Source organism: Tetrahymena thermophila (genome assembly GCF_000189635.1).
Source record: "Tetrahymena thermophila SB210 genomic scaffold scf_8254799, whole genome shotgun sequence".
Lineage (NCBI taxonomy): Eukaryota > Ciliophora > Oligohymenophorea > Hymenostomatida > Tetrahymenidae > Tetrahymena > Tetrahymena thermophila.
The window spans coordinates 49,431-75,121 of NW_002476555.1; the positions used below are offsets into that span (position 1 = coordinate 49,431).

General features: G+C 23.1%; 9 protein-coding genes across 9 annotated transcripts; all 9 read right to left on the minus strand. All coding sequences in view use genetic code 6, as the record gives it.

The window, feature by feature from the left end:
• Nucleotides 1–676: 676 nt before the first annotated feature.
• TTHERM_00812600 (hypothetical protein) lies at nucleotides 677–2,686 on the minus strand (the record flags this gene model as incomplete). Its single annotated transcript, XM_001008588.1, has 4 exons — nucleotides 677–712; nucleotides 1,162–1,320; nucleotides 1,374–2,419; nucleotides 2,662–2,686. 4 exons carry the CDS (start codon nucleotides 2,684–2,686, stop codon nucleotides 677–679), a joined length of 1,266 nt encoding a protein of 421 aa, XP_001008588.1.
• A 1,296-nt stretch (nucleotides 2,687–3,982) lies between these two features.
• On the minus strand, nucleotides 3,983–4,854 carry TTHERM_000812601 (hypothetical protein; the record flags this gene model as incomplete). Its single annotated transcript, XM_012795755.1, has 2 exons — nucleotides 3,983–4,686; nucleotides 4,827–4,854. The coding sequence occupies 2 exons, from the start codon at nucleotides 4,852–4,854 to the stop codon at nucleotides 3,983–3,985; spliced, it is 732 nt and encodes a 243-aa protein (XP_012651209.1).
• Nucleotides 4,855–5,334: 480 nt separating this feature from the next.
• On the minus strand, nucleotides 5,335–10,165 carry TTHERM_000812603 (transmembrane protein, putative). The gene is made up of 5 exons (XM_012795756.1): nucleotides 7,921–10,165; nucleotides 7,416–7,689; nucleotides 6,590–7,293; nucleotides 5,821–6,472; nucleotides 5,335–5,768 (listed from the first exon to the last, which is right to left on the minus strand). The coding sequence occupies exons 1-5, from the start codon at nucleotides 10,111–10,113 to the stop codon at nucleotides 5,605–5,607; spliced, it is 3,987 nt and encodes a 1,328-aa protein (XP_012651210.1). The 5' UTR covers nucleotides 10,114–10,165; the 3' UTR covers nucleotides 5,335–5,604.
• A 346-nt stretch (nucleotides 10,166–10,511) lies between these two features.
• On the minus strand, nucleotides 10,512–10,859 carry TTHERM_000812605 (hypothetical protein; the record flags this gene model as incomplete). The annotated part of the gene is made up of 1 exon (XM_012795757.1): nucleotides 10,512–10,859. One exon carries the CDS (start codon nucleotides 10,857–10,859, stop codon nucleotides 10,512–10,514), a length of 348 nt encoding a protein of 115 aa, XP_012651211.1.
• Nucleotides 10,860–13,237: 2,378 nt separating this feature from the next.
• Nucleotides 13,238–13,828, minus strand: TTHERM_000812607 (transmembrane protein, putative; the record flags this gene model as incomplete). The annotated part of the gene is made up of 1 exon (XM_012795758.1): nucleotides 13,238–13,828. One exon carries the CDS (start codon nucleotides 13,826–13,828, stop codon nucleotides 13,238–13,240), a length of 591 nt encoding a protein of 196 aa, XP_012651212.1.
• Nucleotides 13,829–15,369: 1,541 nt separating this feature from the next.
• TTHERM_000812609 (hypothetical protein) lies at nucleotides 15,370–15,780 on the minus strand (the record flags this gene model as incomplete). Its single annotated transcript, XM_012795759.1, has 1 exon — nucleotides 15,370–15,780. The coding sequence occupies one exon, from the start codon at nucleotides 15,778–15,780 to the stop codon at nucleotides 15,370–15,372; it is 411 nt and encodes a 136-aa protein (XP_012651213.1).
• Nucleotides 15,781–16,741: 961 nt separating this feature from the next.
• Nucleotides 16,742–17,756, minus strand: TTHERM_00812630 (hypothetical protein; the record flags this gene model as incomplete). The annotated part of the gene is made up of 3 exons (XM_001008591.2): nucleotides 16,742–16,967; nucleotides 17,059–17,388; nucleotides 17,503–17,756. The coding sequence occupies 3 exons, from the start codon at nucleotides 17,754–17,756 to the stop codon at nucleotides 16,742–16,744; spliced, it is 810 nt and encodes a 269-aa protein (XP_001008591.2).
• A 1,584-nt stretch (nucleotides 17,757–19,340) lies between these two features.
• Nucleotides 19,341–24,736, minus strand: TTHERM_00812640 (hypothetical protein; the record flags this gene model as incomplete). Its single annotated transcript, XM_001008592.3, has 3 exons — nucleotides 19,341–20,370; nucleotides 20,685–21,156; nucleotides 21,262–24,736. 3 exons carry the CDS (start codon nucleotides 24,734–24,736, stop codon nucleotides 19,341–19,343), a joined length of 4,977 nt encoding a protein of 1,658 aa, XP_001008592.3.
• TTHERM_000812649 (transmembrane protein, putative) lies at nucleotides 24,737–25,522 on the minus strand (the record flags this gene model as incomplete). The annotated part of the gene is made up of 2 exons (XM_012795760.1): nucleotides 24,737–24,804; nucleotides 24,958–25,522. The coding sequence occupies 2 exons, from the start codon at nucleotides 25,520–25,522 to the stop codon at nucleotides 24,737–24,739; spliced, it is 633 nt and encodes a 210-aa protein (XP_012651214.1).
• Nucleotides 25,523–25,691: the final 169 nt, after the last annotated feature.

Sequence of the window (25,691 nt, forward strand, 5' to 3'; positions counted from 1 at the left end):
GAGCAACTATGTAAAATACGGGTATATGTTTTATTATGAAGGCTCAAATAGTAAGCTATCAACAAGTTAAGAATTTTAATACAAATTTAGGGAGAGATTTACAATACTATAACTTACAAAGAATTCATTATTAATATTTAAATGTTATACTTTTTAGTATTAAAGCAATTTAGTAGGGCTAGCATAAATAATTTCTGTCAAATCAAAAGCAATAATATGTGTGTAAGTCTAAACTATCATCAATGACTACTGAGTATTAAGATAAACTTATACTATAGACGTAAAATTATAGTTTTATAAAGATATTGTTTCTATAAATTACATACTAGGAAATTAAAATGTTAATATAAATTAATTTGAATAAAAAAAGACTATATTTTTATTTTTATCCATCAAAATACCTTGGATGTTATTTATATCAATTCTAAAGTTTGTAACATTCAGAGTTAAATAATTAAAAAGATAAATAGTTGGACTACTATCAATTACTATCAAGCTAGTCTATTCTTAATAATAATAAACTGCATTTTTAGCAAATTATGTGACACACTCATAAACGAATAATTATTATTTTCCTGGAATATTAATAATGTTTACTTATTTTAATGATCCTGTTAGTCCGATCAATATTTTATGATTACCATCATAGAATAAGCTCGTATTATTATATCTATACTCAAACAAATAGTGATTAATTTTAAAGTCCTGTTAACTAAAATAATTATCATTTTAGTTAAAAAAAACTACTACTAATTAGTCTTGTTTATTTATCAAAGGTATAATTTATTAAGCATTCTATATCATTCCTAATCCAAATCTCTTTTTATAAAAATAAAGATTATTAAAAATATATTTTATTATATAATATTTCTTAATAAAAAAAAATTTAAATGTCAAATCATTAAAATATTTAATTATAGGATAATGAGAATGCTCCTTCAATAGACAGTAAAAAATTTGTTATCATATTTTACACACAATTATGCTAAGTATATTAAAAAACTAAATTTTTTCTAAAAAATATTATATGTTTTATTTTAAATTTTATGTTAAGTAATTTTTATTATTTTTCTTTGAATTTTATAAATTTAAATTTTTCATAAATTAAATCCTATTTATTTTAAATTAGTTGAAAAAAAAGAAGGAAATTTATAAATTTACATTCTATTAAAAGGATTCTGATATTTATGCTGAAACCAAATCAAAAATTTCAACATACTTATAGTAAAATACTATCAAACTATCTTCACACTGAACAAAAAAGCTAGGTTAAGATGTTAAGTTGCTATATTATACCAATTTATATTTCTTTGTCAATACCTATTTTAATTAATATTTTTAAAAAATAACTAAAATTTTATAAGTTGAATTACATTTATTGAATAAATCTTATTTTAAGAAGTGAGAGCGACTAAAGTTTACTAATTTGAACAGTATTAGTACTTAAGAATATTAGATTCTAATTTTAAGATTATTGATACCTATGGTTCATTTTATGTGCTTTATAGATAAAAGATATTTTCCTTTGCCCATATGAAGGATACTAAATTCCAATCAACAATAGCTATTGAGAGATCAAATATAAAATTTAAATTTATTACAACTAATTCATTATTAGTTTTTATAACGTCGTAAATGATTAAATTTTATGTGGAATTATCATAGACTGCAATTTTATTATTTTGTAAATTAATGTCTTAAATTACATAATTTTATGTAAAATTATATATGCTAAATGGATTGTTGAATAAATTATTAATCCAAAAAACTCCATCTTAAGATAAAAAACTATGAATTTTAGTATTATCATCAATATCTATATTCCCTAATAGAGAGCAATCTTCGAGTTAACTCATAATAATAACCATATTATTTGTATCTATTATATTATTAGACTTTTTGATGTATTACAAATTTTCATCTAAAAAATAAAACTAAATAGCATTTTTTCCATACAAAGCGACATCAGTTTTAGCATGCATTATTGTAAATTGCTTTAATTCCATGTCGAATCTATAAAAATAGCTTTGATCATAATAAAAAACATATCTGTCATTAAAAACTTAAACTGTATTATCATTAAAGCTTTATGGATAATTTATACCGAAATTATAGAGCTCATTTCGAGATAAATCAAAGGTATAGACTTAAATAAGGGACTAGTAAAATATGAAGATTTCTCCTGTTTTTTAGTAATTAAAGTAAGGATAGTCAAATACAGAGAATTGCATAGTTACAGATTTGTAGATAAATTTTCTTTAGCTGATAGAAAAAGGCTAGCAGTCATCATCAAAAATGTAAAAATAAATAATATCATTAAAAGCAATTAATGGAGTGTAAAAATTAGTAACATAATAAAAATTTGGTTATGCATCTGTACCAAAATTATAAATTTCTGATATATTATTAGTTAAAAGATCTATTAAGTAAAGAATATTATCATTTAATTAATTTAAAGTCAAGTAAGCTATCTAATCATCATTTAAAATTATGAAATTCAAAAGAGAAAAATAATATACTGATGGATTTTGAATTATTTGTTAATGTGTATCTAAACTAAAAATTTAAGGAATGCTTTAGATTATCAGTAAATTTCTTTTCTCCAAATACTAAAAAACACCTATTTTTTTTGAAGAATTGTATTGATAAGAAATAACTTACTTTTTTGAATTAACGTCAATTACATATCTTTTATCACTGAATCAATTTATTTGCTTAAAAGAAAATACTTATTATTTATTATTTATAATTTGTCAAAATGCACTAAACTATCAACTAATTCAAATGAATAGAATCTCGTATTTATCATAGAAGTTTTTTATAAATTTAAATGAAAATAATTAATTTTTTAAACTCCTAAGGCTTATGAAGTTAATCTTTATTTTTCATCATAAATATAAAATGAATTTATATCTGTATTTTTATTTGGGCTAAAAATATTTTAGTAATAACAAGAGTTTACTGTAGAAAATTAGCTAGTATGATAATAAGGCTTTTAATATTCATTAGGATTTAAATACTTAATTAAGTAAGTTTAATCAGTAGTACTGAATGATATCCTAAATTATTAGTAATTATAGGTTTATACTTCCAAAATCTATGATAAAAATATTTCAATAATATTATTCTATTTGAAAAAAACATTTGTTATCATTGATTAGCTTGTAATAAATCCGCTTTTTAATTCATAGATAAGTGTATTGTTTTAACTCTAAAAACCATTTTAAAGCTTTATTAAATAATCAGTCAAATTGATAAATTGTAGTTTGTCAGTAATAAAGAAAACAAAAGTAGAGTTTTATACTTGGTTTTCATAAAATTAAAACTAATTAATTTAGTTAGGAATAGTTATATTTAGTACTTATTTCACTTAATCTGATACCTAGTTTAAAACAAGTATTTATAATATCTAATTATTTTTATCAATTTAGATAACAGAATTCAATAAATTACTGTAAAATATATCATTTGTAAAAATAAGTTTTTCTAATAATGTGATTTAGAATTTAGTATCATTTTAATATAATTTCTTGTAAACTAATGTCTGTCTTTCCGAATAATCAAAAAAAATACTAATTAAATATTAATATTTCTAAGTTGCTTAAATAATAAACCCTTAAGTTTCTAAATAGGTTTCTAAAAATTTTAGAGATCTATCTTCTTACAAAATAGCTACCTAAATTAATATTTAAAAAAGATTTATAAAAATTAATCAAAAATTCATTATTTACCTGATAAAAATTAACTTAAGTCTATAAGTAATAGTTTGTCGTATTTAGAATATTTATTTAAAAGATACCTTGAATAGGAATTAAATCACATCCCAATGTAGAAAATTTTTATTTTATCAAATCAAACCAAGCTATTGAACAGTTTTTAATTTAATTAAGAAAAATTATTTTATTTTAATAATCAATATATTAAAGAAAATAATCCTAATCTAAACCAGTTTATTCAAAAACAATTTGCTTTGTGATAAAATTCATTACTTTTATAGAATTGTTAGCTAAGCAGCCTCCGTATTCTTCCAAAATAAAACTCTTTTGTTTTATTTCCTATCCAGCAGCCATATATTTAAGCTAAAAATCTGGCATATCTTAAAATACTTCGATGTAGATTATCTAAAAATTTTAATCCGCTAGAGCAAAATAGCATAAATTTGCTCTAATTAGGTAGTAATCTTGATAAAATGGGCTTAATTCGAGAACTTTTTAATCGAGTAGTGGAGGACTGTCGTTAATTTGTATACATTAGCTTAATTATTCGCATATCTATGTCTTTTAATTTGGATAATAAGAGCTTGGGCAGCTATTTACGCACTATTATTATGTAAAAGGTTCTTCAATAAAATCATATTCAGATTAACAAATTTTTGGCTTTAGTAAACACTCATTCTTTTCCATATCTAAGTATAAATTAGGACTGCACTGCAAGCAGTTTTACTGAGAATCACATTTAATACATCCTACAGTCTAACATTTAATACAATATTAGTGATTCGCTTATATTTCTCCAACTTAGCAATTTTAAACACATGTAGAAGAATTTAAATCACTTTTATAGAAATTCTGAGGACAACTTATACACGAGTTTTAATTGGTGCTAAAACAATTTTAGCAGCTGTTTGAGCATGGCAAACACTATTATGAAACTAGATTAAATATTTATCCGCTTGGACATTCAGCTCTAATCTTAGATATAAGAATAAAAATAATTGCAAAAAAATAGCTTATTTTCATTCAAAATTGTATGATAGTTTTATTATCTTTTTGTTATTTTTGAAGAAGTTTTCTAATTGATTTTTGGATTAATTTAAAGAAATTTACATTTAATTATTTAGGTACAGTTAATCATGTTATTAAGCAAAAAATTATATTCAGTAGAATTTAAAGGTGCTTTGAATTGATAACTGAGTTTTTATATCTATTCAACTTCTTATTTATTTTTTTTTACAAAGTTATAATATATTGGTCTTTATTATAATTTATTTAAATAATGAAAACTTAATGTTAGTGGTTAACTTTGATTATAAGTTTTTTTTGAAAAGTCTATAATAATTAGATTAATAAAACAAACAGATATTTTCCTTTTAAAAATTTTGCTTTCTTTATGTTTTTTAATGTTTCTTAACAAATTTATATATACAAAAAAGAAATAAATTTTATTCTTATGGATATAATTTATTTTTAAAATGTATTATTGTACGTTCCAAATTATTGGAAACTGCTAAGATTCAGGAATTTTTGACTCATTAAAAATATTAAAATAAATTATAAATAAAAATAATTAAATAAATGTGAAATTTAAGAAATTAGAATAATTAATAAAGAAAAACTCAATGCAAACAAACTTAAAATTATAAAATTGTATATAAAAACAAATTTTATAAGTTAATATAACAATAGTATGGTTGTATGTATTGAATTTAGTTTCATCATTAGAGCCTAAAAATAATACATTAACAATGAAATATTTTTTCTTTTAAATTTATTTTTTTATTTTTGAAAAAAATTATTGTCACGAAATACATAGAATTAAAAAGTAGTGTTTTATCTCATTATTTTAAATATAATAATTTTTAATTAAGAGAATAAATTAATTTTATCATTATTTTTTGGTAAAATGATTAAAATTTTTATTTAACTTATATTCACTTGTTAATTATATTCCAAATTCATCGTTAGAAGTGTAACTTTATATATTTTCAGTAAGAGCTAATTCTTTGGGTGAATTCTAGAATTTATCTTAAATATCATATTTATGTATACCTTTTAAATATAAAATGGAGATTATTTAATATTTAAGTAATAAGTAATTTACTTATTGGACTTTCATTCGTTTTTCTTGTATAATATGACCATTTCTCTCTCATACTCTTGAAAGAATTTATCTTTTTATGTTGTTGTTTAATGATATTTTCATTCCCAGTTAATAAAGTAAATCTACTGGTTTACTACAATAGTTCTAATTAAGGAGAAACAATTTAAGTTCTTTATAGAGAAAAATGCTATTGTAAAGATTATGAACTGAAAAAGTTGAATTGCTTAAAGTACTTAACTAAGTGTTTAACTTTATTTTTGACTAACTTTATTTTCAAAAGAGAACTTACTTTTACTTAGCCTTATTATACTTGAATGTTTTCAAATAATGAAGGATATTTTGATATAAAATATAGGAGGCAATTTTAAATTCTACTCCTTTTTTAAATGTCATTTTGTACTCTAATTAGACATATCCCAATCACCAGTTAAGTTATAAATTGAAGATTGGAAAATATTAATAATGTAGTTAAAATACCTTTTAAAATAAAATTCATATTTGTAACACTGGCAATAATCTAAGTTAAATTTAGTGATAAAGCACATAAAACTGCGGATCTTTATAATAAATTGTTGAAATTCTAAATTGTGAAAGGCTTAGTTTTAAATATTATATAAATCTACAATAAGATAACAGCATTTAGCATGCTCAACTATTTAATTTTAAAGTTAAATAAATGAGTGTATTTATTCATTTTATAAATAGAAATAGGGAATAAAGTTAATTTAAATTGATTCGTATTTATTTATTAAAACAATTAATAATTTACTTTTAAGAAAGAATTTTGCTGAAGTAATGTAGCTATCAAAATTAGAATTGATTTATAAATTAATTTTGCAAATTCCCAATAATAATACTTTTCTTTATATCCTGCAAATATAAAAGAATACTTTATTTCAATAAAGATTGACCATTTTTTTATTTTTCCATTTCTAATTTTTAAGAATAAAAATAGTGGAATAATAATTGCCCAAAAAACTAGTAATGGTATGCAGTAGAATATAACATACTGTTTATGATCTTAAGGGTCATAGCATAATATATTTACATCTAAATCAAGATAGTTTTTATCACCAATTTGTATGCAATTCAAAGACCTGCTAAAAATCATTATGACCATAGGAAAAAAATAAAGATAAATGAAGATACATGCAGTATTTAAGTATTTAAAAATGTTTGTATTTTTTTTTAAATACCTTAAAATAAAGCCTAATATTAAATAAAGCGAGAGTATAGAAAGCGGTAAACATAGTGACCACAAGGACTAATAAAACCATAAAGGTTTTAAATTTGGATATCTTGAAAAAAAGCAATCTATAGACTTGCTTGTTAAACTCAAAGAATTTCCTGACATCTATATTGGAAGCTTAAAATAGTTAGGAATATTAATATTAAAAAAACTCAACAAAGAAAGCATCTGAAGGTGATCAGTTAAAATTTTGGAAATTATCTAAGGCTTATCTTATTATCTTACTATGTTTTAATTAAATATATATTAATAAATTTTTAAAATTAAAAAATAGTAAATGAAAATTCAATCTAAATTAAAAAAAAAATTATTTCATAAATTATTGTTTAATTAGCTAATAAAATACATGTTGACCCTAAATAGACTAAATCCATTTTAGTGATAAAGTAACCTGCTAATTTAGTTTATTATTTATTAATTATATTTCTTAAAAGGGCAAAAATATAGCAAAAAATGATTATGAATAAAACTAAATTTTAAGTTATTATGAAAAAGCTATTTTCCTCGCAACTGTAGCATTCTCCCTAGCTAAATATTTATTGATATCTTTTACCCCAAATTTCTCCAAAAGTATCGCACGAGTAGCAAAGAGGACCTTTGTATCCAGTTACACAATATTCCTTTAAAATAAATATATTAAAAATTATTATTTAAAAATTCCTTATAATTTAAAAATAATGGTTCAATTTTTCAGAGTTTTTGAGTTTGTGAATATTTATTAATTAAAATTCTTTTAAATTTTCGAAATCACCATATTTAAATATATTCTTTTTCTCCCACTTTTTTTGTTAAAGCTCTGCCTAAAATAGACTCTAATCCTTATCAACCACCTTAAAAAAATAAATACTTACTTTAGAGAATTGTGATTCAGCTTAACATGAATTAGGACGAAAATTACAATATATTATTTAATCTGTGAATTCGTTTTCTCTCCAATATCCATTTTTTAAAAGAATTGTTGACTTGTAGCATTTAATAGCTGAATCAGGACACTGTAAGCAAGAACTATCTTACAAACTTAGAGAGTATTTTCCTTCAGGGCAATCCTCACAAACTATTGAGTTGCTTTACTGCTTAGTAATTTAGCCCAATTAACAACTATTAAAATTAATAGTGATGTTTTTATAAAGCTATTATTGCTTTAAATATAAATTCCCTTTTGAATCAGAAATTTCTGGAAATAAATTGGAAACAATTAGCAAGATCATTTAATTATTTGGTTTATACATAATTTATGCATTCAATTTAAATCCATCGTTTGTAAATTGCTTTGATTAGAGTTCTCCAAGACACTATATTTACTATGTAGATTAGTCCCATTACAAAGAAACACTAATTTACTACAATATTGATTAAACTTCCTTACTGTATTATAAAGTGTTAGTATTATTAGCATCACTAGGTATAAAGATTGGATTATCCTCCTCATCAAGTAATTAAATTTTGTTAAAAATTATTTAGTCTCCACTTAAAAAAGAATTAACATAAATTTAATTATTTTAATTTTCTATTATTTATGTTTTCCTTGATGCTTCTATATCATTTAAATTAATCTTAATACTTCTCAATGTAGATCCTAAATTATTTCCATATAACTTTGCGAAATTTTAAGAGATGATGTTATTATTATTGATTTTCTTTGTTAAATCTAATACAAAATCAGGAATTATTTATTAATAATAGATTCCGCCACCAATCAATGCCTTATTTGAAGAAACTATAGAATTTTCCATTACTAAATTGGAATTTATTAAATTAATAGCTCCACCTGTAGATAATTAAGCCTAATTATCTATAAAAGCGCTCATTTATATTGTTAGACTTGCAATTTCAATATTATTCTTTATACTTAAAGCTCCTCCATTTTATAATTAGCATTAATTTTGTTTAAATACTGTATTTTTTATTTAAATAAATTAATTATCAGTAGCATAAATAGATCCTCCAGTACCAACTGCATTTGTGTTATTTATAAAATGACTGTCATTTATTGTAATATTATTACATTAATTCATTATTATTATTGAAGAATACTTATTATCATATAATAAAATATTTTATACTTAAATTTTATCTAATATTAACACATCGATGTTTATAAACTCCATTACAGGATTTTATAATGTAAAATCTATAAATGAAGAAGAATGGATTAATGTTTTACCAATAAAATCTTACTATTTGATTTTTAAAATGGTTATTTAATTTTTAGATGAAATTATATTTTGAATATCACAGTCTGTATAGCTAAGTATTAATATTATAGAAGGCTAACTTAAATATACTATTGAATTTTCTATAGTAAAATTGTTTACATATAACTATAATGCATTTATTGTGAAACAATTTAAAGAGGTATTTAATTTCTAAACAATTATATCAGAGATATGAGTTTATTCAGACTGAGTAACAAGTGAAATATCAGTAGAATTTTGTAAGTTCAAATCTTACAATATATAGTATTTCGATAAATATTATAAATTGTCCTACTTAATTGGTTATAATTATATCAATCGTAATTAATAACAATTATCAACCTCAATGTGTTAAATCTTAGAAATTGTGGCTCCTTATATGCTTAAAACTTAAGAAAATAATACTGACTGTATTATTAAATTTGTCACATTAAAAGAATTTGATAGAGATATTTGAAATGCATTTATGTAGCTAGAGTTTTGTATTTTAATATCAGTTATTACTACTTATTAATTGTTATTCATTTAAAATATAGTATTTCCATTCATCTTAGAGATGTTTATATTTTAAATTATAACATTACTATTATTAGTTAAAGTAAATATTATCTATTGAGATATTATATCAATTATATCTACTTACTCAATTACAACAAATTTACAGTTTTGAATTATTATTTAATTCTGACCATCTCTCTTATTGTCGAATTTGATATTCTAAAAAAGAACTTTATCAAAATCAGATAAATTGAGTGAGCTCTGAATGTTTAAAGTCATATTAAACATTTAAAAGTTTTTCATTTATTTTTTCTAGTTAAGTACTATTGTATTTTTTATAGATAAATTCATATTTTTGAGATAAAAATTTTCTATATAAGGTGGGTAACCTTAAATATCTGAGTATAACCAACAAATATTCTCTTATTGAGATGAAGATTAAATAATCAAGCTAATTTAGTTTTTCAAATCAATATTTTAGAGATTATTTAAATTGTCATTTATGCCTTAAATGCACTATTGATCTAAGTAATTGATTTATATTAGTGATAGTTGTTGATTAAAACTTGAATTAAAACTTTAAAATAATTAAATAGTTGTGTAAACATTTTCGATTGGTCTATTTTACTGTTGTATGTTTATATAGCAATTTTAATTTTATTGTAAAGGAATTATTTAATGCTATATATTATCATAAGAGGAAAGTAAAAGTTCTATATAAGTTTAGTAGTTTTAGTCTCTAATGACTTTCATATTTAATAGCTATTAGTTAGTTTTATTGACTTCATAAACAAGCTGGAAATCAGATAGATACTCTAGTTTAATGAGAGATAGTTTATTTTTTTATATAATAATAAAATAGTTGTTATATTTTGTGCTAATAAAATTTTCAACTTCTTTTATTCCTTTGCCAAGAATTGGAAATTATTGCTAAAAACTTAACCCATTATAAACTATGATATCATTTGGACATATGGAATAAACAAAATCTGAGTCATATGAAATTTTAGCTTACTTTAAACAAGCATTCTAGAGGCTTGTAATTAAATTTAACTTATAAGAGAATACAAAAGTTAAACTTTAATTGTTAACTACATATATCAACTGCCTAAAGGGATCAATTACTACATTTGTAACTCTAGAGTATTTAGCTAATTAATATGAATACAAAGTTTCTTTAGTTTAAAGATTAATTATGTTTACCATAATATTATTGCCATCTTAAACAATTAAACAGATAAGCTATTAGCTATCTTATTAAGGATCATTACTGTTAATCCTTTCTTCATAATTAAAAGGAATATTCCACCAATTATTTTAATAAGATTAAAATTACATTATTTGCAATTTTAAAACAAATTTAATTGCAGCAATACTTGAAAATTTGATTAAATCTATTTTTTGATAGTTTATATCATAAATTTAAAGGAAATTGGATGAAGCAAGTACTATAAATTAACTGCATATTAGCGACATAGAAATATCTACCTCAGTCAAATTAATCAAATTTATTTCAGTTACATTTTTATCATTTAAATTGATTTTGCTAAGCTAATAGTTCTACTAATATAATAAAAATATTTAATTATCCACAATATCATAAAAATAATTGTCAGGTAGACTAATTAATTTTATTTTTTATAACAAATTAAGCTTTTTTTATTATAAATCAGCTTAAACTATGTTAATATATTAGAATTAAATAAATAAAAATTAGCAATCTTAGGTCAAGAGCAACTATGTAAAATACGGGTATATGTTTTATTATGAAGGCTCAAATAGTAAGCTATCAACAAGTTAAGAATTTTAATACAAATTTAGGGAGAGATTTACAATACTATAACTTACAAAGAATTCACTATTAATATTTAAATATTATACTTTTTAGTATTAAAGCAATTTAGTAGGGCTAGCATAGACAATTTCGGTTAGATCAAAAGTAATAATATGTGTGTAAGTCTAAACAATCATCAATGACTACCGAGTATTAAGATAAATTTATACTATAGAAGTAACATTATAGTTTTATAAAGATATTGTTTCTATAAATTACATGCTAGGAAATTAAAATGTTAATATAAATTAATTTGAATAAAAAAAGACTATATTTTTGTTTTTATCCATCAAAACACCTTGGATGTTATTTATATCAATTCTAAAGTTTGTAACATTCAGGGTTAAATAATTAAAAAGATAAATAATTGGACTGCTATCGACTACTATCAAGCTAGTTTATTCTTAATAAAAATAAACTGAATTTTTAGCAAATTATGTGACACACTCATAAACGAATAACTATTATTTTCCTGGGATATTAATAAAATTTACTTATTTTAATGATCCTGTTAGTCCAATCAATATTTTATGATTGCCATCATAGAATAAGCTTGTATTATTATATCTATACTCAAACAAGTATTGATTATTATTAAAGTCCTGTTAACTAAAATAATTAAGATTTTAGTTAAAAAAAACTACTATTAATTAGTCTTGTTTACTTATCAAAGGTATAATTTATTAATCATTCTATATCATTCCTAATTCATATGTCTTTAAATAGTAATAAAGATTAATAAAAATATATTTTATTATATTATATTTCTTACAAAAAAAAAATTATATGTCAAATCATTAAAATATTTTAAATAAAGGATAATGGGAATTCTCCTTCACTAGACAGTAAACATTTTTTATCATATTTTAAACATAAATATGCATAGTAATTTTTATTATTTTTCTCTAAAATTTATAATTAGTTGAAAAAAAGGAAATTTATTAATTTACATTCTATTAAAAGGAGTCTGATTTTTATGCTGAAACTAAATCAAAAATTTCAATATATTTATAGTAAAATACTATTAAACTATCTTCACACTGAACAAAAAAGCTTGGTTAAGATGTTTTGACTCTATATTCTACCAATTTGTATGTCTATTTCAATACCTATTTTAATTAATAATTTTAAAAAAAAACTAAAATATTATAAATTGAATTACATTTATTGAATAAATCTTATTTTAAGAAGTGAGAGCGACTAAAGTTTACTAATTTGAACAGTATTAGTACTTAATAATATTAGATTCTAATTTTAAGATTATTGATACCTATGGCTCATTTTAAGTATTTTATAGATAAAAGATATTTTCCTTTGCCCATATGAAGGATACTAAATTCCAATCAACAATAGCTATTGAGAGATCAAATATAAAATTTAACTTTATTACAACTAATTCATTATTAGCTTTAATAACATCGTAAATGATTAAATTTTATGTGGAATTATCATAGACTGCAATTTTATTATTTTGTAAATTAATATCTTGAATTACATAATTTTATGTAAAATTATATATGCTAAATGGATTGTTGAATAAATTATTAATCCAAAATACTCCATCATAAGATAAAAAACCATGAATTTTAGTATTATTATCATTATCAAAACTCCCTAATAGAGAGCAATCTTCTAATTAACTCATAATAATAACCATATTATTTGTATCTATTATATTATTAGATTTTTTGATGTATTACAAATTTTCATCTAAAAAATAAAACTAAATAGCATTTTTTCCATACAAAGCGACATCAGTTTTAGCATGCATTATTGTAAATTCCTTTAATTCCATGTCGAATCTATAAAAATAGCTTTGATCATAATAAAAAACATATCTGTCATTAAAAACTTAAATTGTATTATCATTAAAGCTTTTTGGATAATTTATTCCGAAATTATATTGTTGGTTATGAGATAAATCAAAGCTATAGACATAAATAAGAGACTAGTAAAATATGAAGATTTCTCCTGTTTTTTTGTAATTAAAGTAAGGATAGTCAAATATAGAGAATTGCATAGTTACAGATTTGTAGATAAATTTTCTTTAGCTGATAGAAAAAGGCTAGCAGTCTTCATAAAAAATTAAAAAATAAATAATATCATTAAAAGCAATTAATGGAGTGTAAAAATTAGTAACATAATAAAAATATGGTTAAGCATCTGTACCAAAATTATAAATTTCTGATATATTATAAGTTATAAGGTCTATTAAGTAAAGAATATTCTCATCGAATTAATTTAAAGTCAAGTAAGCTATCTAATTATCATTTAAAATAATGAAATTCAAAAGAGAAAAATAATATGCTGATGGATTCTGAATTATTTATTAATGTGTATCTAAACTAAAAATTTAAGGAATGCTTTAGATTATTAGTAAATTTCTTTTCTCCAAATATTAAAAAACACCTATTTTTTTTGAAGAATTGTATTGATAAGAAATAACTTACTTTTATGAATTAACGTCAACTACATACTCTATTATCACTGAATCAATTTTTTTACTTAAAAGAAAATACTTATTATTTATTATTTATAATTTGTCAAAATACACTAGACTATCAACTAATTCAAATGAATAGAATATCGTATTTATCATAGAAATTTTTTATATATTTAAAAGAGAAAAATTAATTTTTTAAACTCCTAAAGCTTATGAAGTTAATATTTATTTTTCGTCATAAATATAAAATGAATTTATATCTGTATTTTTATTTGAGCTAAAAATATTTTAGTAATAGCAAGAGCTTACTGTAGAAAATTAACTAGTATGATAATAAGGCTTTTAATATTCACTAGGATTTAAATATTTAATTTAGTAAGTTTAATCAGTAGTATTGAATTATATTCTAACTTATTAGTAATTATAAGTTTAATCATCCAAAATCTATGATAAAAACATTTCTATAATATTATTCTATTTGAAAAAAACATTTGTTATCATTGATTAGCTGGTAATAAATCGACTATTTAATCCTTAGATTAGTGTATTACTTTAGCTCTAAAAACCATTTTAAAGCTTCATTAAATAATCAGTCAAATTGATAAATTGTAGTTTATCAGTAATAAAGAAAAAAAAAGTAGAGTTTTATACTTGGTTTTCATAAAATTAAAACTAATTAATTTAGTTAGGAATAGTTATATTTAGTACTTATTTCACTTAATCTGATACCTAGTTTAAAACGAGTATTTATAATATCTAATTATTTTTATCAAGTTAAATAACTGAATTCAATAAACTACTGTAAAATATATCATTTGTAAAAAAATTTTTTTCTATTAACGTGATTTAGAAATTAGTATCATTTTAGTATAATTACTTATAAACCAATGTTTGTCCTTCATTGTAATCAAAAAAAATACTAATTAAATATTAATATTTTTAAGTTGCTTACATAATAAAGCCTTCAGTTTCTAAATAGGTATTTTAAAATTTTAGTTATCTATCTTCTTCTAAAATAGCTACCTAAATTAATAATTAAAAAAATTTTATAAAAATCAATCATAAATTTCTTTATTTACCTGATAAAAATCAATTGTTATCTATATGTAATAGTTTGTTCTGTTTAGAATATTGATTTAAAAAATACCTTGGATAGTAATTAAATCACATCCCAATGTAGAAAATTTTTATTGTATCAAATCATACCAAGCTATTGAACAGATATAATTTTATTTAAGAAAAATTATTTTATTTTAATAATCAATATATAAAACAAAATAATCCTAATCTAAACCAGTCTATTCAAAAACAATTTGCTTTGTGATAAAATTCATTACTTTTATAGAATTGTTAGCTAAGCAGCCTCCGTATTCTTCCAGAATAAAACTCTTTTTTTAGATTTCCTATCCATTAGGCATATATTTAAGCTAAAAGTCTGGCATATCTTAAAATATTTCGATGTAAATTATTTAAAAATTTGAATCCACTAGAGCAAATTAGCATGAACTTGCTCTAATTAGGTAGTAATCTTGTTAAAGTGGGCTTAATTCGAGAACTTTTTCATCGAGTAGAGGAGGACTGTCGTTAATTTGTATACATTAGCTTATTTTTTCGCATATCTATGTCTTTTAATTTGGATAGTAAGAACTTGGGCAGCTTTTTACGCACTATTATTCTGTATAAGGTTCTTAAATAAAATCTTATTCAGATTAGCAAATTTTTGGCTTTAGTAAACACTCATTATTTTCCCTATCTAAGTATAAATTAGGATTGCACTGTAAGCAGTTTTACTGAGAATCACATTTAATACATCCTACAGTCTAGCATTTAATACAATATTAGTGATTCGCTTATATTTCTCCAACTTCACAATTTTAAACGCATGTAGAAGTATTTAAATCACTTTTATAGAAATTCTGAGGACAACTTATACATGAGTTTTAACTAGTGCCAAAACAATCTTAGCAGCTGCTAGAGCATGGCAAACACTATTACGAAACTAGATTAAATATTTAGCCACTTTTACATTCAGCTCTAATCTTAGATATAAGAGTAAAAATAATTGCAAAAAAATAGCTTATTTTCATTCAAAATTGTATGATAGTTTTATTATCTTTTTGTTATTTTTGAAGGAGTTTTTAATTTGTTTTTTTATTAATTTTTTACATTTAATTACTAAGATACAGTTAATCGTATTTTTAAGCAAAAATTGTATTCAGTAGAATATAAAAGTGTTTTGTATTGATATATGAGTTTTTATATCTATTCAACTTCTAATTTATTTTTTTTACTAGCTATAATATATTGGTTTTTATTATAATTTATTTAAATAAAGACAACTTAATATTAGTGGTTAACTTTGATAATAAGTTTTTTTTTTTAAAAATTTATAGCAATTAGATTAATAAAGCAAACTGATATTTTCCTTTTAAAAATTTTGCTTTCTTTATGTTTTTTAATAAATTAATTTCTTAACAAATTTACATATATATATATTATAAATAAATTTAATTCTAATGAACATAATTATTTTTTTAAATATACTTTTATAGTACATTCTAAATTTATTTTTTATTTCAATATAATTTTTAAAATAAGTTAAATCTTATTTAGATTAACAAATTTTAGGCTTTAGTAAACACTCATTATTTTTCCGATCTAAGCATAAATTAAGACTAAACTTGAAGCAGTATTATTGAGAATCATATTTAATACATCTTACAGTCTAGCATTAATACTTTATATTTCTCCAACTTCGCAATTTTAAACGCATGTAGAAGAATTTAAATAACTTTTATAGAAATTCTTAGGACAACTTATAAATGAGTTATAACTAGTGCTAAAACATTCTTAGCAGATGCTTGAGCATGGTAAACACTATTACGAAACTAGATTAAATATTTAGCCACTTTTACATTCAGCTCTAATCTTAGATAAAAGAGTAAAAATAATTGCAAAAAAATTGTTATTTTTGAAGAAGTTTTTTAATTGATTTTTAGGTTAATAAAAAGAAGTTTACACTTAATTATTTAGATACAGTTAGTTAATCATGTTATTCAGTAGAATCTAAAAGTACTTTGCTATTGAAGCATAAATTAAGACTAAACTTGAAGCAGTATTATTGAGAATCATATTTAATACATCTTACAGTCTAGCATTAATACTTTATATTTCTCCAACTTCGCAATTTTAAACGCATGTAGAAGAATTTAAATAACTTTTATAGAAATTCTTAGGACAACTTATAAATGAGTTATAACTAGTTCTAAAACATTCTTAGCAGATGCTTGAGCATGGTAAACACTATTACGAAACTAGATTAAATATTTAGCCACTTTTACATTCAGCTCTAATCTTAGATAAAAGAGTAAAAATAATTGCAAAAAAATTGTTATTTTTGAAGAAGTTTTTCAATTGATTTTTAGGTTAATAAAAAGAAGTTTACACTTAATTATTTAGATACAGTTAATCATGTTATTCAGTAGAATCTAAAAGTATTTTGCTATTGAAGCATAAATTAAGACTAAACTTGAAGCAGTATTATTGAAAATCATATTTAATACATCTTACAGTCTAGCATTTATTACTTTATATTTCTCCAACTTTGCAATTTTAAACGCATGTAGAAGAATTTAAATAATTTTATAGAAATTCTTAGGACAACTTATACACTAGTTTTAACTAGTGCTATAAAAATCTTAGCATCTGCTTAAGCATTGCAAAAACCATTACAAAACAAAACAAAATTAAATATTTAGCCACTTTTATATTCAGCTCTAATCTTAAATATAAGAATAAATTATTTGCAAAAAAATTGTTCTTTTTGAAGAAGTTTTTTAATTGATTTTTAGATTAATTTAAAGAAGTTTACATTTAATTATTTAGATACAGTTAATAATGATATTAAGTAAAAATTGAATTCAGTAGAATTTAAAAGTGCTTTGTATTGATAACTGAGTTTTTACATCTTTTCAACTTCTAATTTATTTTTTTTTACTATCTATAATTTATTGGTCATTTTTATAATTCATTTAAATAATGAAAGCTTAATGTTAGTGGTTAACTTTGATAATAAGTTTTTTTTAAAAAGAATATTGCTATTCTAGAATAATTATCTCTCTAGTAGGAAATAAATATTGAGTAGAATAGTAAATATTATTTTATAAATTTAAAGAAAATATAAAATAATAAAAAAAGGTATCGAAATATTTCGAAACTAAAAAAACAAAAAAAAAATTTTTTAATTAAGCATTTAATTTTTGAAAAAAAGATAGGGATTGAAGTTTTAATGATCAGTAACTCTGTATATTACGCCTATTTATAGTTTATAAAATTCTATTTATTTTTTCTTAAAGAAATACATGATTATGCAAATAATCATTCATTTGTTGTCTATAAATTAAAAGTAAAATATTTAATTAAGTGATTATTAGACATAAAAAATTAAGTAAAAAGAAATTAACAGCTTAATTTGAAAAATTGATAAAATTTATTAAAAGGTTAATTAATTATGTTTGTGTATTAGAGTTGTTTAATATAAATAAAATGATTTTTTAAAGTTAAATTATAAAAATTATTCTAAAATTAGTTGAATAAATTCAAAATATTTTATTAAAATTTAGATTTGAAAATATTTTTATCAAAATAAGAAAATCATTAATGAAAGTGAATATGAATTTTTATTAAAGTATTTAATAAAGCAGTAAATATAGTATTTTAAAATATAAAACTTAATAAAAGGATAAAACAACAACACATAAACTAACAATTAATTTAATAATTTATTGATTAACAAATATTGAATACTTAGCAGAAAAGTTTAAAGTTAATATTATAAATTTAGAACAATCTAATTGTTATTAGTCAATATAATAAATGAAATTTCATAAATAAATTATTATTCAATTTGGATTGATCAAAAAGAATATACCAACTAACAAACTTTATAAATAACCTCTAGATATTATATTTCAAGTTTATTGTTATTTGATGTATTTAAAGGAGAAAAACAGATTTAATGATTCAATTTCATTTTTAATTTTAATTTTTTATATGAGATATAACATGGTAAGTACTTGAGTTTATATATAAGAAAATTAAAGATAATAATAGTATTTGACGAATATTATAATTCAAATTAACTAAATTAGGATTATGGAATTGCATTATAAGAAGCTAATTTTTAATTCTTCTAAATATTAGATAGATTTTTGTGTTTGTGATTATGTATTTATTAATGGCTAGTTATTATATTAAATTATTGAAATGTTAACACTTATAGTTAGTCTTTTTTTAAATTCTTCAATATTGGTTAATATTATTTTATAATGCCATGTTATTCATATTATTAAGAGGCATTTATTAATGTTAATTATGCATTCCTCCAGAGTTATTGTTAGAGTTTTACTTTTTTTCATCTTCGATTGTTTGGAATTCAAACTTCCACCAGAATTTTATTATATCCATCAAAGAATTTGTTTTAGGGATTTTTTATTTATTTAAACTCCATAAATTTTTACAATCAGTTATTTCATAAGGAGAGTCTTTTCTTGGGCATACCATAAGGACAAGCTCTTTAAAATCTTTTCTCTTTTTATCTTTTATTTCCAGCTTAAAAGAAGGTTCATCCTATGATCTTATTGCTTTAATTGTAAGATTTTAATTATTTTACTTGAATTTTTAAACTTCACTTGTAATTTATCTTTGCATTTCTTAGTCATAAGAGTTAGACTTAGAAAAAACTTCTTTAATTAAACATAAATCTTCATCTTGATTTAATCCTGATTAATTTGGAGTCCATTTTACAACTTATGCACCACCTCCTTATTAACCTTAATCTTACTTCTTTAACTCTTAAGAATTATTATGGCGATTTCTAATTTCTCCATTAGCGTCTTACATGTTTTCTGGATTTGCATTATTATCGTACATATTAATTGCATTTTGATGCTATTCAATAGGAATTTACCTGCCACCTCCTAAATTCAACTAAGTCTTTTTTAGTTATTAACTATTGCTATTCCCTAAATATTATTACTACTACTAATCTAAGTTAGACATAGAATCATTAGGGCGCTATGTTTAATCTTCTAATTTAGGTTATTCTCCTATTTACTAATTGAAGTAAGAACTATTATTCATATCATTATTTTCTATATTGTTTGTTGAGTTTTATTATTGGTATCCATTTTTCACTATATTTTATTGTTGCGCTTGAGGGTTAAAATAGTTAGGATTCATCATTTATTAATTCTACTTTGGCCCTTGAGGATTACCTCTTTACTAACCCATCCATTGTTAAGGCTAAAATTAAGGGTTTTATTATTGATTCCTTTTAATAGATATTAATTTTATTATTTTTTATTAAACAATATTATTTTTAAATAAAATAAAAAAATGCATATATTAGAAATAAAATTTGCTAACTTAATTAAATAGTAGTTTTTTAAATTAAAATTAAATTAATATAAAAAAAATCTTTCATGCTAGGAAGCTTGGGGAAATAATACAAATTTTTTTTCAGAATTTATAGTAAATAAAAAAAAATTTTAAACATAAATTTGAAAACCAAATTTTGCTTGCTCAAAATATTGATTGATGCTTTTTTATTCTAAATATGTAAAAAGAATTATAAAGAAAATTTACTGTTAAATAGATTGCATTTAGTCCTCCATTATTTTTGTTTATGAGATTTAACGATTAACAGGAGCCTAATTTTATTAAGGAGGCACATTGTTGTAAGGTCCTTATTGCATCATTTAGTGTTATTAAGGTATATTTGGATCTATTGCTTGGTATGGGTATTGTTGTTAGTGAGATTAGTAAGTATTGGAATATTACCCCTTTGACATAAAAGGAGGCTATTATGGCTACTAAATCATTTATGGGTTGTTAGGGTCAGCTGGGTAATTTTAATTTTTCTAGTACATGTGGTGAGGATAACCTTAAGGAGGAATATGATGGCTTGGACCTTGGCTTGGAGGGTATTCTTGAGTTGGTGTTTGGGTCACTGAGGCATTTAGTGTTTACTGTTTATTTGAAGGGAAAAATTGATTATGCTATTCATTTATCGTTGAGGAGCTCTCGTTCATGTTCGAATTCCGCGGCGAATTATTCTCTGATTTAGTTATTTATAAAAGATCGTAACCTTTATTGTCTTCGTCGATTTAATATGGATTATTTAAAAATGAAGGGATATCTTCCAATAAAATAGATTATTTACCACCGTTTTTGGCTCCAACGTTATAGGACTTCCCTTGTTGTGCATTTTGTATTAAGTTAGGTGAATAACCTTATCCCACAATTGGTTGTTGTTGCTGCTACTACTGCTATTACTATGATTAAACTTACTACGGCTATAAATTGTTCTGCTAATTTGGCTATTGGTTGGTGTTCTGTTGCTATAAACCTAACTATTGTAGTTGTTATTGTTGTTAATTTCCTTATAACTATGGTTGTTGCTATTATGGTCCTTATGGTTGGCCAGCTGAAAATTTGTTATTTTGAGCTGCTTATTTTCCGTTATTAACATATCCTTACCCTCCTGGTCCAGGTACTATTGTTCCTGGAGGTCCTTATACTTGTGCGACTCCTGCTGGCCCAACTGGTACAGTGTTTCCTTGAGGCATTGAGGGAATTTATACACTATTGAATTGGATTTAATTGTATTACTATTATTATAACTGAGGGTCTATCTAGTTTGGGCCTTATATAGGTTGGCTCATTCTCTTTTGATTGGTTTATACACCTGGTGGTTATTATTATTACTGGTTAGCTTAATTATACCCACCATTCCCTACTATTTATTACTATTAATGCTACTAGAGAGCTAACTTAGCTTAATTAGCTTTTGATCCTGGCTGAGTGGTTGGTATAGTTTAGGGAGGAATCTATTATTCCATTTATTATGGAATAGGCTATCCTGGTTGGTAATTCATCGGAGTGGGTGTAGGAGCTGCTATCCCACCTGAATTAAATTATGCAGGGTTACTTCCGTCTTGCTTTATCATACCCTTATTTATCATTTAAGGATTTGGATTAATCTGTCCTTTTTGATTTCCTGGATTCTATGGATCTATTTTATTTGAGTTGTAGGATTGTTAAGCTATATTTGGAGGTTGTGTTTAACCTGGTAATTAGTTAAAACTTTGCTAATAACTTGATTTTAAGTCGTTAGATGATTAAATATTGTTCGGATTTCCACCTTTCTAAACTGGAATACCTTGCTAAAAGTTCTGAGGGTTGTTGTACTAAGGATTTCCTTGGTGATAGCTGTTTTTAAGTCCATCTTCTTGTGGTCTTAAATTCATTCTTTCCAAGCTACTATTCAAGTTAGGTCCTTTATAGGGAGGTTATTACATATTTTAGTTTCCTTATAATTAGCCAGCTTAATTTGGATAAATAGGTCCATTTTGTGGTTAAACTGGGTTTATGTTTTAAGGAGGAAACTTTCCTTGCTGATTTGCAAACTAGGATGATGAAGATAAGCCTTAATTATTACCTTAAATAGGCTATGCAGGATTTTATTAATAAGGAATATTTTATGGATTGTAAGGAGATCCACCTGCCTATTAAGGGGGTTGCATTTACTTATTGTTACTACTTCTATGCTATGAGCCATGATTGCTATTACCCCCTTTTGCTAAACTATGATTAGATTCATTCAAAGACTAGTATGCTTGTAAACCATTAATTCCTTATTATTGAGCATTAAATTAATTTGGAACTCCTTAATGTTGATTATTTGGAGCCTATTAATAATTCATCGTTGCGTGCACTGATCCATTCAAGGGAACAGCTTAATTGTAATCTGGTTGTGGTTGGGGAGTATCTATTTCTTAATTAGGTAATTTAAATAAAGAAGGTTATTGTTATTATTATATTTATTGTGAATTTTATTGTTATGGCTATGCTCTGTTTCCGACGAGGGAATTGTGCAAAGAAGTATTCTATTGCTATTGAGAAGAAGAGAGTCCCCCAATAGGTTGTGGTTATTATGCAAGAGGACGTGGCTAGTTAGGAGGAATTTAGGGTTGCATAGGTGTATTTTACTATAATTATTGATGCTTCAATTGAGAAATTTATTAAGGATTCATTTAATTCATAGAATTATTAATTGGAGGAATACCTTTATATTGTTGCTATTATTAAAAATACGCTTATTAATCTAAATTTGAATTAGATCCAGCAATTTAATTTGAATTCTTTTACTATATATAACCAGGTTGAGCACTATGTTATTATTAAGTATAGTCATTATTGATTGGCTAGGGTATTTGTTACATATCTTGTAAGGGAGCTCCGGTCATATTTGGAGACCTTTAATTAATTTAGTTATTTTGAGGGCCATAAACGCCACTGCTCTAAAGAGAATTAATTTAATTATAATTATCATGCTAACTTTAAGGCATATTAGGAGGATTCTAAGGTGCATTTACTGGAACTCCTTAGGGTAGATACCCAGCTGGAGGAGGATTATTTTGATAATTCTAATTAAATTACTGCTGTTAGGGAGGTTAACCCTACTATGGCATGTAGCGCTAATTATTTTATAAAGGTTGGGATTAAAGGGGCTAATTAATCTATACCTGCATTTGCTGCTAATTTTACTACTGATTTTGGGGTTATGAATAAGGATCAGCAGGATAAGAATCGTATATATCGCCCAAATCATCAGTTTTATTATAATCTACACCCAAGAACTAATCTGGAGGTAAAAATTGTTAGTCTATATTACTGTAATAATCGCCTTACCTGCTAGATCCATTAAGCAAATTATTTGTTTGGCCAGCGCCACCAAATTCATTATTTCCTAATCCCGTATCGTTGTTAAAATTATCATAAGGATCTAAGTAAGTGTTATCCGTACGATAACCTAAATTATTTTTGCTGGGATCTACTCCGTCAGCGTCATTTCCAAAAATTCCATCATTATAATTTGAGTCAGCTCTTGAAAAACCTGGTTCTTATATAGAATCTACGTTCTAATAAGTATTTCCGCTATTTGCATAGGAGTAAGGGTTTGTGCCATTTCCTTGATATGAAGAGAACTGTTGCTAATTAAGAGAAGGATCTGATGGATCTATTAAATTTTAATTAAAATATTGCTAATCCTATTAATATGGCATTTGCTGCTACTACTGCTACTATCTATTCATAGATGCAGAAGGATTCTGCTGATAATATCCATATTACTGTTGCTACTACTACTACTACTGCTACCACTGTTCGCCTGCTTGACCAATGCCTTAAATTTATTACGTTTGCTTATTAGGCTAATTTAGAATTCTTTATATTCTTAGTACTGCAAAGCTGTAATCTACTAGAAAACGATAAAGTTCCTCTTAAAGTTAAGGCTAGTTTTTACTATTTACCAAATCGTTTAAAAATGCTTCATTTATCAGGTCTTGAGATTTCTTTTTGTTAATGGATGTCTTTCCTATTTTATCTTCGGGTAGCTTATCTAGTACCTCTGAGTGACGTTCAAAGATGACAGTGCGAAAGCAGTTTTATAAGGTGTTATTTGCATAAATTAAGTCTTATTTCATATTTTGAAAACTTTATTCATTTGCTTTATCAGTGTCTATTAATTTCTTAACTAAAATATGTAATAATTTATCATTTTAACAGTATAACTTCTCGCCCCATATCTACTTCAATTCCTAGGTAATTTGCTGAAGCTAAAAATCTTTTGACATTCAAACTAACTACAGGACTTTTTTTGCTTGTTTTTGATTTTTTTCTACCCTTTTATTGATATTTGATACTAAAATGAGTGAGATAGATTATTTTTAATTTTTAAGATTAATAGTAATTAGTGTAAATGTACTCTACTTAAAAAGTGAGCTAAAGAAATGTTTGCTTTTTTATTCTAATGAAGTGAAAAGTCTTTTGGAGGAGCTCTAATAAAATATTTTACCTAAACAAAGATTTCTATTGTTAAACTGTATTTTCGTTTCCGTTTTTTGCTTCAAATACCTTTGTTCTTTAAAGCTTGCTTGCTTGCTTACTTTATTTTGTTTATTTCTTTATTTTATTTACTTCGTACAAAGAAAAAATGTTGTATTCTTCTTTGTGATTAATTATCTTTCTTCTCTTTTCTAAGCAGTGAGGTTTATGCTTTTACTTTTAATTAATAAACTAGTAGTACCTTTATGTTTTTTTTTAATGCTTATTATTAGAATCAATGAACTACTTAGAGATAGCAAAAGAAAAAATGATGAAAATTTAATATTACTTATGTAATTATAATAAATAGCTAATTAAACACTCTTTTATGAATAGAGTTTTTTTTTCCTTTTTTTTTCTTCCCTGTGGATTACCTTAATAATTGTTTATCTCACTTTGATTTTTATTGTTTTTTTTTTTGGATATTAAATTTCAATTAACAAATGAATCAAATCATAAAAAAAGCAATAAAATGCATAAACTTATTAAATAAAAAAAATACACAAAATATACACTTAAAAATTAACTTATATCATTTGCTATTCAAGAATCAAGCAAATTTACGTCAAACAAAAAAGAATCTGATATAAAATTTGTATGAAATTAAATAACAAATAATCAATCAGTCAAAAATTTTTGCACTATAATGAATAAATTTGACGATAAGCAATTTAATCATAACTATAGTTTATTCGTTTGTTTTCT